Source organism: Ctenopharyngodon idella, chromosome 3, assembly GCF_019924925.1.
Source record: "Ctenopharyngodon idella isolate HZGC_01 chromosome 3, HZGC01, whole genome shotgun sequence".
In the NCBI taxonomy this organism is placed as follows: Eukaryota; Metazoa; Chordata; class Actinopteri; order Cypriniformes; family Xenocyprididae; genus Ctenopharyngodon; species Ctenopharyngodon idella.
In genome coordinates this window covers 35,030,852-35,047,473 of record NC_067222.1, presented here as the reverse complement: position 1 = coordinate 35,047,473, position 16,622 = coordinate 35,030,852, and the positions used below count along the sequence as shown (strand labels likewise).

The 16,622-nt window shown below is 36.6% G+C and overlaps 1 protein-coding gene and 1 long non-coding RNA gene across 3 annotated transcripts; both read right to left on the bottom strand.

Moving 5' to 3' along the window:
* Window positions 1-2,648: 2,648 nt before the first annotated feature.
* On the bottom strand, window positions 2,649-7,499 carry aldoaa (aldolase a, fructose-bisphosphate, a). 2 transcript variants are annotated; one of them, XM_051886696.1, is made up of 8 exons: window positions 7,272-7,317; window positions 6,223-6,304; window positions 5,678-5,796; window positions 5,318-5,584; window positions 4,984-5,144; window positions 3,851-4,109; window positions 3,509-3,708; window positions 2,649-3,171 (listed from the first exon to the last, which is right to left on the bottom strand). In XM_051886696.1, exons 3-8 carry the CDS (start codon window positions 5,787-5,789, stop codon window positions 3,076-3,078), a joined length of 1,095 nt encoding a protein of 364 aa, XP_051742656.1. In that variant the 5' UTR covers window positions 5,790-5,796; window positions 6,223-6,304; window positions 7,272-7,317; the 3' UTR covers window positions 2,649-3,075. The 2 variants fall into 2 exon arrangements, with proteins under 2 accessions (XP_051742656.1, XP_051742655.1); XM_051886695.1 differs by lacking the exon at window positions 6,223-6,304 and having other exon boundaries at window positions 7,272-7,499.
* Window positions 7,500-8,011: 512 nt separating this feature from the next.
* Window positions 8,012-13,757, bottom strand: LOC127508600 (uncharacterized). The gene is made up of 4 exons (XR_007928844.1): window positions 13,575-13,757; window positions 12,140-12,250; window positions 11,774-11,911; window positions 8,012-9,224 (listed from the first exon to the last, which is right to left on the bottom strand). It is a non-coding gene; the product is annotated as an uncharacterized LOC127508600 (long non-coding RNA).
* Between the last annotated feature and the right edge of the window lie 2,865 nt (window positions 13,758-16,622).

Sequence of the window (16,622 nt, the reverse complement as noted above, 5' to 3'; positions counted from 1 at the left end):
AAGCGACAAGCTGCTTTATATCTCCACAGCAGTGAAGACCAATAGAAGATCACCAGAAGACCAAGAAGAGTTTGATCAGAGGGTGATGGAGGGTCTCTGTGTTCTGCTTTCTCACGGGATAGCTGTTTTGGACGGTGTTGGGTGGTGGTGGAAGGTGTCCCTCCACACCATATCTATGGGAATGACCCACGGCGACCCATGGCGCTCTCACTCCCTCAGCACCTTTGACCAGGTGAAGCACTCTTACTCTTACAGCGAAACCCTACTTTATATCTCTCACACCAGTGAAGATCAATAGTGTAGGCTTCGCTAGGTGGGTGTCGGATGGGGTCCACTTCAGCTTCTCGTGAGTTGCAGACGCGAGTCCGGGAAGGAAGCAGGCCAAGCCCCTCCCTGGCTGTGGTGAGTTGGATGCGGGACCTGGTGATGCCCACTGCAGAGCCAAATTAACGTAGTCGAGTGAGTGTGAGTGTGTGAGAGTGAGGCTACGTTCCACTCCAGTTTTAGACAAGCACTCGCGAACTTCCCTAAACACTTCCCCTCGGGGGAATCCCTGCCACCATTTTGAAGTGCGTTCCACTTCGTGAAGTGGACGAGGGAAGTTTATATGGACAGACCCTCGCTCCCTCGATTTTGACCGAGGGAACGAGTCTACTTCATATGTACACTTCAGGCAGCTCCATAACCCACAATGCAACACGATTGTGACGTCACCGCATATCGCGTTTAATTTAACCCACCACAAACAACTCTATGATATATTATTATTTTTTATTATTTTTTATAAATTTTTAAATATTTAAAACACATATATATACATATATATATATATACATATAGAATGCTGCATTAAACAATTTTGTAAGGGGAAAAAATAAATAATAATTGCGGATTCCAAGTGATCAAGGGCTTAGGACGTTCCAATTCAGCCCACTGCAAAGGTTCCGCCAGTAGTGGGCACTCATGCAACGTAAGCTATCCGAGTCAACGAGAATGAGGGAAGTTAGCGAGGGAAGGGAATTTAAAAAACGAACTGGAACGCAGCCTCAGTGTGAGTGAGAGTGAGTGTGTGTGAGTGAGTGAGTGAGTGTGAGAGAGCGAGTGTGTGTGCGTGAGCGAGTGTGATTGAGTGAGTGTGAGTGTGCGTGAGAGTGAGTGAGCGTGAGCGTGAGTGTGAGTGTGAAAGTGTGTGTGTGTATGTGAGTGAGTGAATGTGAGTGTGTGTGTGTGAGTCAGTGAGTGTGAGAGAGTGTGTGTGAGTGAGTGTGAGTGTGAGTGTGTGTGAGTGAGTGTGTGTGTGTGTGTGAGTGAGTGAGTGAGTGTGAAAGTGTGTGTGTGTGTGTGTGTGTGTGTATGTGAGTGAGTGAATGTGAGTGTGTGTGTGAGTCAGTGAGTGTGAGAGTGAGTGAGTGAGTGAGTGTGTGTGAGTGAGTTGTAGCCCCTCCCTGGCTGTGGTGAGTTGGACGCGGGACCTGGTGATGCGCACTGCAGAGCCAAATTAACGTAGTCCAGCTCAACCTCTGAGGATCTAATGTTAATGGGTGGAGCTTAACCTTTTTAGGTTTAGGGTGAGGCTGGACCTTCAAGTTCCACCCATTACATTCAGAGAGTGGGAGCTCAAGCAGTGTGAGCTTGGGGGCAGGAGTGAATGAATAATGTATGGTGCTGTGTGTGTGGGACGCATAACTGGACTAACCAGCATACCGATCCCGTTACACAGCATCTGAAATATTGTTTTTTGGTTACTTTAAAATGCCTGAGCCAAAGTCTGTCATCAAAGTGGTTGGGTATAATTAACTGTTTTTACAAGACTGTGTTCCCGAACAGCCGCCTCTGACAGCAAGATAACATGACGCATTTATTGTGTTTCGTCTGCAAGTAATTTACGATCAGTGCTGGGTAGTAACTGACTACATGTAATCTGGAATGCGTAGATTCCAAAAAATGTTGTACTTGTAATTAGATTATATTACATTTTGAAATTCTACTAATCAGATTACAGTTCATTTTTATGGATTACATGATTACATATTATTCACACAATGGCAGAAGATTATTCATAATTTATTGATTCTCCCTAATTTTTTTTTACTCTTTTAAAATTTCCTTTCAAAAAATCAAATCATGTTGACAACAAATAATGACAAATATTTTCTGTTTAGTTTTTTTTTTTTTTTTTTTAAATCAATATGGCAAACAATAATCCTATTTAAATCTAAGTGATAAACAAATCAGGTCAAAAGTAATCTAAAAGTAATCAAAGTCAGAATATATTACCTAAAATTAGTTATTGTCACTAACTACAATTTTCGTTATGTAATTTGTAATGCTTTAGTCGCAAAAGTTTTATGCGATATTCCAATTTTGCATTGCTTGTTTTTTTTATTTTTATATATCTGTTTAACTTATTAAAGTAACTTTTCATTTGACTACTTGTTTTCTGACTACTGGTAAATTGGTAATAGAGACAATATCAAAAGTCAAATGAGTTTAGTTTAAATACTCTGCCAAGAACTGATGAAAGTGCTGCCATCTAGTGGTGATTACTAGCATGAAGTTTCGGATAAATAGAAATGTTTCAACAGTGCTGACACTCACACAACCTCACAAAGATGTACTGTCTGAATAACACTACGAAAAGAAACAAATGAGGTTACCTGTGAAAGATACTTTATTGTTTTTTCCCCAGTGTGTATCATATTAAACAGTAACAATAATAATATACCCCTGAAAGGTATATGTGCCTTGTGCAAGTCAAATACAGTTAATATAAGTATAAGAGCAACGTTTCTCTACAGAGTTCAACATTAAAACACATGGGAGTGTTTTTAAAAGAAGAAAGAGGGAGGAGATTAGGGCAAAAAACATCTGGACATCAAGTTATTAAATTACAATTATTACTCTTTTAGGTTTCATCTCTTAAGTTTCATAGTTTTGTTTCACACATGGAAGTAAACAACACTAGAAAGAAAAAGGGAATGGGTCAAATGATGGAGTTCAGAGCACAGATGCGTTCAGGTTCAGAGATTCTTTAGGAATAAGATGTGGATTGAAATGTAAAAGGCTTCTTGGTGATTAGTAGGCATGGTTGGCCACAAAGAGAGACTCTCCAGCAGCAGCACCCTTATCTCCTGAGGACACATACTTCCCAACACAGGCCAGGCTGTTGTTCTGGAGATAGAAGCACAAGAAAGTAAGAGTAAAGTTGATCTAAAACATTAAATGCTTAACCTCCCTCCTGAATAAATTACTCCATGTCTTGTAAAAACACAAGTGAATTATTAATAAAAAACATTTATAATATAATACATATAAAATGAGCAAATTTATAAAATACTTTTGTATTAATATATACATTTATATACATAATTTAATAGTTACTGTTAACACATTCAAAAGATGCCCAGATTTTTTGTACCACAATTGAAGACAAAAAAATGGTTACAGAATTTTTTTTTTGTATACCAGATCAGTAACTAGTAGATGATCTCAAGTTACTGAAACTTACAAGAGCTCTCTTTATGAACTCCTCCTGGCAGGCCTTGCCATTCTCCTTCTTGCCACCCCAGGCTTTGAGGGCAGAGGCCTGCAGGGCACGACCGTAGGAGAAGGTCAAAGCCCAGGGCCTATGCAGGGGACACTTGTTCATGGCGTTCAGGTTGAGTGTGGCCTCCTCCTCACTCTGGCCTCCAGACAGGAAGGTGATACCTATATCAAGAAGGGGTGTGGCAAAATGGGTCAGGAATGAGGAAATTATAATAAATACATACTCAAGAAGTTATCCAGCAGGCCTGTGATAAGATAAAGACTCTGTCATGATTGACTGAGTAATTGCAGTTGTTTTACTGACCAGGCACGGCAGGAGGAACAGTGCGGCGAAGAGCTGTGACAGTTGCCATGGCGATCTCCTGGGGGGTGTTCTTCTGGGAACAGGAATGCCCGGCAGTCACCATGTTGGGTTTGAGCAGAGTGCCCTCCAAGTAGACATGGTGGTCAGACAGAGCCTTGTACACAGCAGCCAGAACCTTCTCAGTCACATACTGGCACCTCTTCAGGTCATGGTCACCATCAGGCAGAATTTCAGGCTCCACGATAGGCACAATGCCATGCTGATGAGAAAAGTGATATCATGTCAGTAATAAAAGTATACAATTATTTTAATATACACTTGCGTTCAAAAATTTGGGGTGGATTGATTTGATTAAAAATACAGCAAAAAAAAAAAAAGTAATAATGTCAAATATTATTACAATTTAAAATAAATGCTTTTTATTTGAATATATTTTAAAATGTAATTTATTCCTGTGATGTAGTGTTGTCCGACCGCAATACCAAGTCGGTACAGAAATTTTAAAAGTGCGACGCTTTGAGCGCTGTTGAGCAGATTTGTAAACACCTCTGATTGGCCATTGTGTTCACGCGCTCCCGTGTGTTGATCATTTTAGCCAATCACAGACATATCTGATGAGTGCGTTAACACAATGGCCAATCAGAGGTGTTTATGAATCTGCTCAATAGCGCTCAAAGCGCCTCATTTTTAAAATTTCAGTACCAACTTGATATCATGGTTGGTACTTTTGACAACACTACGGTGATGGCAAATCTGAATTTTCAGCATCATTACGCCAGTCTTCAGTGTCATTTGATCCTTCAGAAATCAGGCGGATATGATGATTTGCTGCTCAAGAAACATTTCTGATTATTATTATCAACGTTTAAAACATTGTTAACTGCTTAATATTTTTGTGGAAACTGTGATACATTTTTTCAGGATTCTCTGATAAATAGAAAGTTCAAAAGAACAACATTTATTTGAAATAGAAATCTTTTTTAACATTGTCTTTACTGTCGCTTTTGATCTATTTAATGCATCCATGCTGAATTAAAGTATTTTATTCAGCATGGATGTTTTTCTATTAAAAGTAAAAAAAAAAAAAAAATAAAGTAAAAGGAAGTGTTGATATATAGCTGTACGTGTCTCACCATCTGGCAGATGCTAGCGTAACGAGCGAGCACATTAGCGTTCTCAATGATGGCCAGTCTAGAGGGAGTTGTGGAAGTGATCTTCAGCACACACCTCCATTTAGCAAAGTCTGCCCCATCCTTCTTATACTGAGCACAACGCTCGTACAGCCCATCCAGACCTGCAATCGCAGAGAGAAATGAGGATTTAAAGAGCCCCAAGCAAACTAAATGATAGTGACCATTCAATTCTGGACAAAATCCATCTAATTCCTGCATTTAAGTGGATCCGAAAGGATATGTGTAATTTTAACAACCTGATAATCTATTTCATAGATAATCATGGGATGTTCACCTTGTGTGGTGGTCTCTCCATTAGTGCCAGCCAGGGGAACCACACCCTTGTCCACTTTGATGCCAACTACCATGCCCCTCTCCTTAAGGAGCTGGGAAAAAAGTTTGCCATCATCTGCCTTCTGGTAGAGGGTCTCATGGAAGAGGATGACACCACCGATGCAGGGCTTGACGCGGTCGTCTGCGGTAAACAGCAGCTGGCGGTACAGTCTCCTGTTCTCCTCCGTGTTCTCAGCATTGATGCTCTGGAACCGCTTCGCCACGCTACCTGTACAGGACCAACGACACGAGATGAAAGACAGTTATGAGACGAGCAAATACACTGGTTACTAACAAACAAAAACTCAACAGCCCAAAGTACCTGTAGACTCATCTGCAGCAAGAATGCCTTTGCCAGGGGCCACAATCCTCAGAGCGATATCGCTCAGCTCCTTCTTCTGCTCTGGAGTGAGGAACGGGTATGCGTGAGGCATCTTGAATCTAGGGAGAAAGGGGTGGGAAACAGATGTACACATTTAAATGATTTCTGAGATTAAATCATTGAGATTATCAGTACAAACACATGAATCACATCACAAAAACAGTGGCCTATGGTCATGTAATAATAAATCATGTGGCTGTTTAAATCAACATCAAGGAGCCTGAGCAAGGGCTCAGATTTGGGTGCGTACTTGATCGCAAACCTTACTGAAAGCACTGATGTTTCTTTCTACAAACTACATCTTGTTAACTAGTTCATGATGCAACATGTCCTTCAGATACAAGCATGATGACCTTGTGTGGTTCACGTATCATTTAACTTTACATTAAACCGGAAAAGCGACTAGCGAAAGACATCTTCCTACATACATGAAATATATTCGCTTTTACTTGGATGTCGACGCTATATATTAAGTAAAAACTCACCAGTTAAACGGGGTTGAGGAAGCGATGGTTTCCAAATTACACTTTCGGCGTAATCACGTTATTCTGCGGATGCGATGAATTGCTATAAAGGAAGGAAATTACAAGCAATTTTACAAGACGGTAGCTTGACCAATCAGGACGCGAGTCATGTTTTGATGGACAGGGCGTAGAGACGATGATTGGCTGTTGTGCTTTGAAAGGCGGGTTTAATAGTGACGCAGCAAAACGGGAGTGGTTTTTATTACAATTAGAGGCGGGTACACGTTCTTGTGAGACGTGACAGAGTTCACATGCAGGGAAACAGACCCTGGTAATGATGGCATTTTTAAGTGCGACATGGATGTACACGAATGTATGACCTTGGCATATTTTTGGAGTATATTTAATAGGCTATACATCACAAATGTAAAAATAAAATGAATAAATAAAATTAAGCCTGATATATAACATTATATTGCATCTCTGTCTACTGGACATTGAAGTACAGCTTCACAAGAGGCTCTTGACATTCCAGTAACAAACCTCTAACACCCTCCGCTCAAGTTGCATTCAACCAAAGGCCAAATTAAATATAGACAATCATTTAATGGCTGAAATCCAGCACTATAGAAGAGGTTTTGATTTGTGAAAGAGGGTCTGAAACGGCTCTTTGTGATGTTGAATTCCAATCACAGTCCATAAAGCTGGCAAATATAATTAATTCAGGCTAAAATAACAGATTCTCAGTGTTTTGTGTATTTAGGCAAGAATTAAGATTGATGAATTATTTTACTAATGAAATAGTTGATTCAGTGGCTATATTTTGACAGACAATTGTTAATAAATGTAGAACAACAACAATAATGATCATTATTATGTAAAACATTTAATATTAAAAATATTATTATCATTAGCATTTAGATAAACAACAAAAAAAAAGCATCCGACAGTAAGAAAAAACATTTAAATAAAAGCAAATAATAAGTAAAGCCTACAGAATATAGTCTTATTTTTGTAGCAATTCACACTTTGTACTACAGAATAAAAGAAAGCAGAATGCCCGTTTTTACCGTGTAACTGGATGAAGTGAGCAAGAGATACTCCCCAAATGGATGCAGAGGAGGTCTGGATAGTCTGTGACACCCGTCCGGTGCCAGATGACCTGTATTTATTCAGACGGCGTGACCTTTGACATTCCGTGGGTTTGGCTAATCTTAGCAGCAGGCAAACCCACGATGCAACCGGAGAAGGGCGATGTGACATTTATGTATATTGGCATGCAGCAAAGAAAGGTTAAAGAGAAAGGCAGTGAGTGGCATGGACAAGGCACATGATTATTAATGTTGTTGCTACATGCATGAATTATAGTATAATGCAATCCCTACTAAATAGTGGTGGTCTATAGATGACTGCATAGTTAATCTTCTGCATGATGCTCTTTAATATTACTCCATGCACTCCTTATAAACCTCCTCAGTCCACGAGATAACTGTCATCAGAAAAGGGATCTACTGTCATGAGATCCTTCTGTCATGACCTTTCATCTTTTAAATGTCTTCTCTACATAATCCCTATAATCAGCAAGAACTACATGTCTGACCAATTCATGAAGGTATAGAGAAAATAGAAAACCTTTATAGAAAAGCGTAGAACCTCAAAACAAATAATTTTTTGCAAATGCATGTTTTATACAGTAAAATAAACAAAGCAACCAGAAAATCTAAGACAGTCCAACAATGAATGTAAAAATGAATTCTTTAATATCTTACCACCAATGCTCGATAGTTAAAAATACTACTGTAAACAAAGCCTTTTTGCATGAAAAAAATCTTTAATTCATTTTAAAACAACACAGTTACAAAAATAGCACATATTTATATTAAAAAAATCTATACAAAAAACTAATTTCAACTTAAGTTTTGCCTGACAACAGAGACAGAAGTGACTGAGTCGCAGCACGTTTACTTTGTAAGTCATAGTATGCTGCTGTAATATGGCCACATACATAACTGTACCATATTTCACATTATACATTATGCACACATAGTTAGGTCATATTTCATATGCAACAATCAAGATGATGTCCTGTAAACAATTAGATTAGTAAACAGTATTACAGTATGAATAAAAAAGTTTTAACAATCTAAAATTGGTAAGTCACTATAAGTATATGAACCAGTATCTTATATACATATATGTGAACATACAGTCCACATCTGTGTTCAAAGACATCTGTGTCAGAATGAGATACATTTAACAGCATGTGTGGTTTATAGATTCCTCTCTTCTCTTTGTTTGGCTCATAACTGAAGCACAAATGTCCATCATACCAAGTAAAATGATACCACAGAGAAACACATTGGCTATACAAAGCATAATTAATTATTGCTGACCAGGAAACTAGAAATGACAAAAAAAAAATGTCCTTCTGTGCTGAAATGTAAAATTCCATTAAATGTCATGCTTTAAAAATCCATGACACAGCTTAAACCCTTATGCTACAAATTCATTCATGCAAAAATAAAACCTTTACCATAGCTTCAGTCTTCCATTGTTCTGTAGTGATTATGTATTTCAGGAATTACTGGTATCACAATATGACTTAAATATAGTACTGTGTTTATAGTATATATTATGTTTAAGAATTTATTAATCTTGCTCATCACATCCATACATGACTCAATTAAGCGATGTATATTCCCAATAAATGCACATCTAAATCTTTTAGAACCAAGTTTTTAAAGGTTCATTTTGGTTAAATCAATGAGCGTGAATAGGAAGGATACTGTAATGTCTCCCAAATGATGCAAACATTACAGAACAACCAAAGATTGAATTACAGTTTTTCTCTCTAGCTTAAAACATACTTAAGTGTCACTTGGAGTTGGAGTTTCTAAGGCATCTTTTAAGGCATCGCTTTCCCTCCACCATTCCTTCTACTTAAACTTGATCTCAAAGCAAAAGCAGTTGATGGAGTCACACTCTGGTGGTTGACAGGTACAAGCACAATCCCACATCGCACACTGCAATAAGAAGACATGATGAACAAGAAAAACAAGCTGACAGTACGAGGATGTTCTATTTATATTTATAGGGCTGTTTGGAATTTGTGTACTGTTTGTTGTTCAGTTAAGTTATCTGATAATACCATCAATAATGTGAAAGATTAATTACAAAGACATTTGTAACACTTTTATAATAAGGTTTCATTTGTTAACATATATGGCCATGTACACGCTGTAAAGTTTCAGGAGTGACAACTGCATTAACATACTGGATTTCAGCCATTTAATATGGGAGTGAAACCTTTTATTATTTTTCGGTGTGTGTACAGAACACAATTTACTCTCGAAACTGAGATGACTGACAGCTTGGTAAAAAAATAACAATGTTCTGGTGTCTCACGTATGTAGTATCTGCTATTTTCGAATGAATTAATATTATAGCAACCAAAGACTCATTATGTCAGGGTTAGGTCCAGTTTATGGAGTTAATAAAATAGGTGTGGGCTGCAATATTTTGGACTCTTTTTCAATATAAAGCATTTGGATTTATCTTGGTTTATTATGGTCTTGTTCTTGTTTGCTGTTTTTGCTTTCTAGGAAGATCTGGCAACACGAACGAGTCAAGGATCGTACCTCTTTCCCTGTGATTTTCTTGCACCACACATAAAGTAGAGAGACACCTTTTGATGCACGTTTAAATGTGTCGTTAACTACATCAATGGCAAATACATAATTAAACACGTCAAATAGTTGTTCAGTTCAGTTCCGTACACTGCATAGAATTTTTGTAAATGTCACTACCTGCATTTTTTGGGAGTTAATTCGGTTGTAAAATGCGGTTGTCACTCCTGTAAATGACTGAACTGTTTGTGTACAGAACAGGATTCAGCACTAAAAGGTGAACTTACAACCGAGTGGCTACGTGGTTAGTTAAAGGAATAGTTCACTCAAAAATGAAAATGATTCTATAATTTACTCACCCTCAAGCCCTCCTAGGTGTATATGACTTTCTTCTTTCAGTCGATCACAATCTGAGTTATATCCTGGCTCTTCCAAGCTTTGTAATGCCATTGAACAGTGCCCGAGTATTTGAAGCTCCAAAAAGTTCATCCATCCATCATAAAAGTAATCCATATGACTCTAGTGGGTTAATAAGTGCCTTCTGAAGCGAAGCGATGGGTTTTTGTAAGAAAAATGTCCACATATAAAACATTATGGCCTGGTTTCACAGACAGGGCTTCGATTAAGTCAGGATTAGGCCTTAGTTCATTTAAGTATCTTTTATAAATGTGCCTTAGAAAAAAACATTACTGACATCCATCTTGAGACAAAACAATGGCACTGACATATTTTAAGATAAGTCCCCCTCTCTCTCTCTCTCTCTCTCTCTCTCTCTCTCTAACTTCATTTCCTGTCAACTTACTGTCCTGTCATAATAAAAGGCAAAAGCGCCAAAAATAAATCTTTAAAAAAAAAAAAAACAGCTCGAACCTGCATTTTAGTTTGGGACTAGGCTTAAGCCTTGTCTGTGGATGGATGGGTGGATGGATGGCTGGCTTCAAATAGTCGGGCACTGTTCAATGCCATTACAAAGCTTGGAAGAGCCAGGATATTACTTAATGTAACTCAGATTGTGATCGACTGAAAGAAGAAAGTCATATACACCTAGGATGGCTTGAGGGTGAGTAAATTATGGGATAATTTTCATTTTTGGGTAAACTATTCCTTTAACTACATTAGTTGACATGAACTAACAATAAACAATACTTCTAGCATTTATTAATCTTAGTTAATGTTAATTTATACATTTTCTAATGCATTGTTAAAATTAAAAGTTGTATTTAACATTAGTTAATGTGCTAACAAAGAAACAATGATTTTTTTTGTATTAACTAACATTAACAAAGGTTAGTAAATGCTATAAAATTATATTGCTTGTAGTTAGTTCTCGTTAAATAATGCATTAACTAATGTTAACAAATCAGACCTTATTATAAAATGTTACCAAGGCAATTAATTGGCCTGCAGTGAGCATATAACACTGATCAAATACTTCAGATATTTTCAAACAATGAAACAATTATTTTTATGATTCCTGAAATTTGTCTCAAGTTGTAAAATTGTGGCAAAAATCATGCAGTGTTTCCAGCTTAAAGGGTTAGTTCACCCAAAAATTAAAATTCTGTCATTAATTACTCACCCTCATATTGCCCATCACTAGATATTGTTGAAAAGTCGTTATTTTTATTTATTTTTTTTTTTTTCGCTGCGCAAAAATTATTCTTGTCGCTTTATAATATTAAGGTTGAACCACTGTAGTCACATGAACTGTTTTAAATATGTCTTTAGTAGCTTTCTGGGCATCTGAAAGTGTAAATTATCTTGCTGTCAATGCAGGCCTCACTGAGCCATCGGATTTTATCAAAAACATCTTAATATGTGTTCTTAAGATGAACGAAGGTCTTACGGTGTGGAATGACATGAAGGTAAGTAATTAATAACAGAAATTTCATTTTTGGGTGAACTAACCCTTTAAAACAGGAAGAAATAGCCGACATGTGACTTACATTAGGGGAGGGGCAGGAGTAGTCCAGGCAGGATCGCAGAGAGGGGGGGCGACAGTCACATGACTGGGCACACACTAAACAGTACTCACAAGGAGAGAAACCTACACAGCAATCTGAACACTGTGGATCACACTTGGCCTGTGAAAAGAGAGAGCTGTTACACACAGCCAGAATTACTCAAAACAGAGAACTGAAAACAGCAGGAAGTGAGATTCAGAACAAGGCAACTGTGAAAAGTGTATACTTACTGGTTTTACAGTATAGCAACAGCCATTAATATTTACTCAAGTAGATTGTTTAGCAATGTGGCTTCATTAAAGTTTCATGAAGTTTCTTCAAAAAGAGGAACTGATGATGTTGAAGTACCTTGAGACAGTGATGACACCACAGCACAGCCGCAAGGACAATCATATAGATCCCCACAGAGATCATGACGATGGCAGGCAGCGGGAGAGAGAGAGCCCACACAGGAACAGCCTGACAGAGTCGAAGGAAACAACACTAGATTTCACGGTCACTGTGATTTTGCCAAGTAAGACATGTTCTTGGATCAACATCTTTGTTGATCCTGGAACAACATTCCAGTCTGAATTTAGTCTTAACCCCATTCCTACCCCTAAACCTAATCCTACCCATAACTTATCCCTAAAATCAGAGGGGAAAGACAGGTGAATAACATTGAAGTAGAAGCACCTAACCCTGGTTGCAAGCCTAAACTTGACATAAACGGTAAACTTGTCACTTAAATCTGATTGGTTGATTAGAATGTTGTTCCAGGATCAACAAAGATGTTGATCCAAGAACATGTCTTACTTGGCAAAATCACGGTGACCAGATTTCACTAGACATCACTGTGGCTTATGGAAAAATCTGAATTATTTTGTAATTAGAATTAGTACTTGAATTTTTGGTAACAGTTTATTTTGATGATCCCCTTTAAACATTCTGTTGACTATAAGTAATGTTGCACCTACATGTCAATTAACTCTCATTAGAGTATTAGTTGAGTAGTAGTAGACTGTTAGGTTAGGGTTAAGGTTAGACATGTAGGTGCAAAGTTACTTATGGTGAACAGAATGTCTAAAGTGGACCATCAAAATAAAGTGTAACTGATTTTTTTATTTAGTTTTTACATTTTTAAATAAATAAACATCTCAGCAAAAAGGTTTTCAAAGCAGTTTATGATTTTGTCGTTCAAGAAAGATTTCTTTCTGTAGGTTTTTCTTTTAAAAGAAGTAATGTGCCTTTCAAGTATTCTTGAAACATTTCCTTTTTTTTTTTTTTTTCATAATACAAGTTGCCCCAAAACACATATTAATTTATAAAATTAGACAAAATGTACAGTAATGTAAGGCTGGGAACACCTATTTTAGCTCATGCTTACACAAATTGTACTATATACACAAATTGTATAATTCTATATGAACAAATAAGAATTTATAATTTCTTTGATATTAAAATATAGCTGAGAAACTATGTGCAAAGTCTGGTTGTAACTTAACCAAAATAAAAACACTCTGGATCCAATTGTGACTGATCACCTATTAAATACAGGTAAAATAGTGTGCAATTAAATATGCACGATCTTTTATTCTTATTTTATTGCGCAGTATGTGTTAAAGAAAAAACTTACAGACTAAAACTTCATTTGTAAGGGGAAACAGTTAGTAGCTTGAGCGCTTGGTTATACTCGACTCTATATACAGAAGAACAGCTGCTGTAGATGCATTTACACCGTTTGATGTCCAACAAACAAATCTTCATTTAAATGACGTAGCATACACAAAACAGTCTTACACACCATTATACTGTCCCTGCATTCCCAGTGTAATGATCAGGTTTTCCGTTATCAGGAGATTTCTTTCATTTAATTAAACCAGATATTTACTCGTATAGCACATTGTTCTCTAGCGAAGCTAAACAATGTTGTCCTAGCAACCGCTATACGACTTCCTATGAATGTACGGCGACACGGAAGGACCAAACTTAAACCAAAACATATACATGATTTAATATGAACCCTGTTTTTAGCATTTAAAGAAAGTAATTGAAATGAATGAAATTTTAATGTGAATTAAATCAAAAATTGAATCTAAAAAAAAAAAAAAAAAAAATCAAGCTAGAAGCCATAGTCTTCTTCTTAGTGTCTTTGTGTAATTAATATGTGTATATATTACTACTGTTTGTGCTGACAGATTTTTATTACCATAAACGTATTTAGTGTTCATTTGTTTGATCGGTATGCCTGGGAAAATGACAGAAAAAGCCTGTCAAAGTTTTCCCTGCTTAGACTAGCTGAACGTGTCCACAGGATGTCGCTGGTGAGAAAAGAGAAAGAGAGTGTGAATGAAGGTCACTGATTCTTGAGACATGGAACAAAACACGTCCAGCGATTGTAACAGCTATTAGGTTTAAAAATGAAAATATTTTCAATTATAAATGTTATGAGGGATTAATAATAGAATGTTTTTTAACACAATTATCCCCTTCAATTTAATTTTATCATTATTATATCAAATCTATGACACTTATTGTCTTCTCACTAAATCTAAAACAGTGTGTCCACAGAGAAGGGCTCAATCATTCATATGCAATAAAATGGATAAAAATGTTTTGTTTTGTTTTATCAAAATCAACACTTAATAATATCTAACGTCAGAGCAAGTTTGTTTTTCAATGACACATGGGTGTTTCATAAGATTTCAAAGTTGTGTCCCCACTTTTTGTCAACAATAAAATCAAGTAATATCAGGGGCAGCTGTAACTCTGAAGAGCCTCATTGCTACATTCTACCTCTGCAGAGTACATCGCTGTCAGACAGGCCCTAAGTTCTATAGTTTTAGAATATTTTAAATCCTATTGTTAATATTTCCTGTGTCACAACCATGATATGTCAACAACCTCTTCCGATTTCTGAGGAAATTATTTGAAATTTTTTAGATCATTTTATTCTCCTGAAGCAGGTTCTATTAGCATCTAGCATCAACAGAGAAAACAAAATGGCTACTGCAGTACATGAACTCCATTTGTTTTGTGAAAGAAATGCCTAATGTGTCAACACCGTCAGATGTCACCACTATGACAGTGATGACAGGCCAATGATGGAGTTGACATGAGTCAACATGAAGTCATCATATTTTTGTGGTTTTCAAGTCATTTTTAATTATATTAAATATAAAATAGTGTTTAGTTTTTCTAATAATGTATAAATACTAAATAGGTGACCTGACAGTGTATATTGCTTTTGTGGATTGATAGTCATCACTTCTAGCAGAGTTGGGGTTGAGGGAACATAAGGCTGAGGGAATTCTGTCATTAATTACTCACCCTCATGTCGTTGCAAACCTGTAAGACCTTCGTTCAACTTTGGAACATAAATTAAGATATTTTTGATGAAATCCGAGAGGTATATGACTCCTCCATATGCAATTCAACCACCACTTACAAGGTACAGAAAGGTACTAAAGACATCATTAAAACAGTCAACATAACTACAGTGGTTCAAACTTAATGTTATGAAGCAACAAGAATACATTTTGTGTGCAAAAACAAAACAAAAATAACGACTTTATTCAACAATATCCTCTCTTCTGTGTCATTCTCATATGTTATTTACATTCAGTGCTTCCAGGTTCTTGTTGTTCCAGTTCTTCCAGGATATTGTTGAATAAAGTCGTTATTTTTGTTTTGTTAACATTGTTTGTTTTAATACAGCAATTGTTTGATTCAATGTATTTGTTAGATAAATGACTACCACTCAGGTTTTTGTCACCACCACATCAGATGTGTCAACTCTGTCAGGTCTATGCCACCTCCGTCAGATGAATATTTTGATAATATTTAATTGATATTTTATATTTGTTGAGCAATCATTGGTCATATGTGAAAATGTAATCTGTCTGCTACCATGAGAATGTATTTTGAAATGTTAAAAACGTCTTGGTTGCTTTTAAAGATAAAGTTAAAGTCATATTACACAGTCCAATTTAAGAAACACAGATGGGAATCTTTCTAATATATATATATATATATAAAAAATGGTAAACATTTGTGTTTACCATACTTATAGGTCTTGCATAATGTGAGTGAAAAGCAATTTGTGTTTTGTTGTGTTTTGGTGTCGGATGGTGTTGACACAATATAAGTGATGGCAAGGTAAAAAGCGCATTTTGATAAAAAGAGAAAAGTGTGGAGGTTGTATCAAAGCATAGCTCAGTAGCTTATTACATGTAAGATACATAAATGTAGTTTAATTTGTCTTGTCTGAGTATAAGGTTTTATTTTTTCAATATTGTACCCTGTTTTGTCCCACTTCTCAAGAGTTGTGAGTGCACGAAGCTCATACTCAAGATAGCTTTAAATTACTTTAACTCACTGCAGCTGTCCAGGAAATAACGTCTGAAGAGAATGTTCTGAAAAATGTGAAGAATTACATTGTAATAATAACCTATTGACAGAAAATGAAGAAAGCTGACAGACAACATAGTGCTGACAACAGTCGACAACACCCTGAATTCAGACTAAAAAAACAGTGATGAAACAGTGAGAGAATGCTGTGGTAAGTTAAAATCCATTTTTCTTTGTCATGGTGATGTTATTTAACAAACATACATAGAGTAGTAGCTACAGTTCACATTCTGGCCCTCAATAAGTGGAGTAAAAAGTGATGAAACCAGTCCTACTAGTCACTCTGATATGCCCACTAAGCTCGGAAAATGGGAACTTCTGGTCACTCTAATCTATAAAGGTCAGTTCACACTAAGAACAACAACACTGAACATGCGTCTAATGCTGTGGTTAAAAGTATTGGCAGTAACATCAATTTTGTGTTACGCAAAGTTTGTTGCTT

Bases quoted from the DNA above. Each gene is read 5' to 3' on its own strand.
- aldoaa (XM_051886695.1), bottom strand. From the start codon at position 5,789: ATGCCTCACGCATACCCGTTCCTCACTCCAGAGCAGAAGAAGGAGCTG. The intron at 4,110-4,983 runs GTGAGACACGTA...TTTTCTCATCAG, and splicing joins ACGCTAGCATCTGCCAGATG to CATGGCATTGTGCCTATCGT. The intron at 3,709-3,850 runs GTCAGTAAAACA...TTCTTGATATAG, and splicing joins TGTTCCTCCTGCCGTGCCTG to GTATCACCTTCCTGTCTGGA.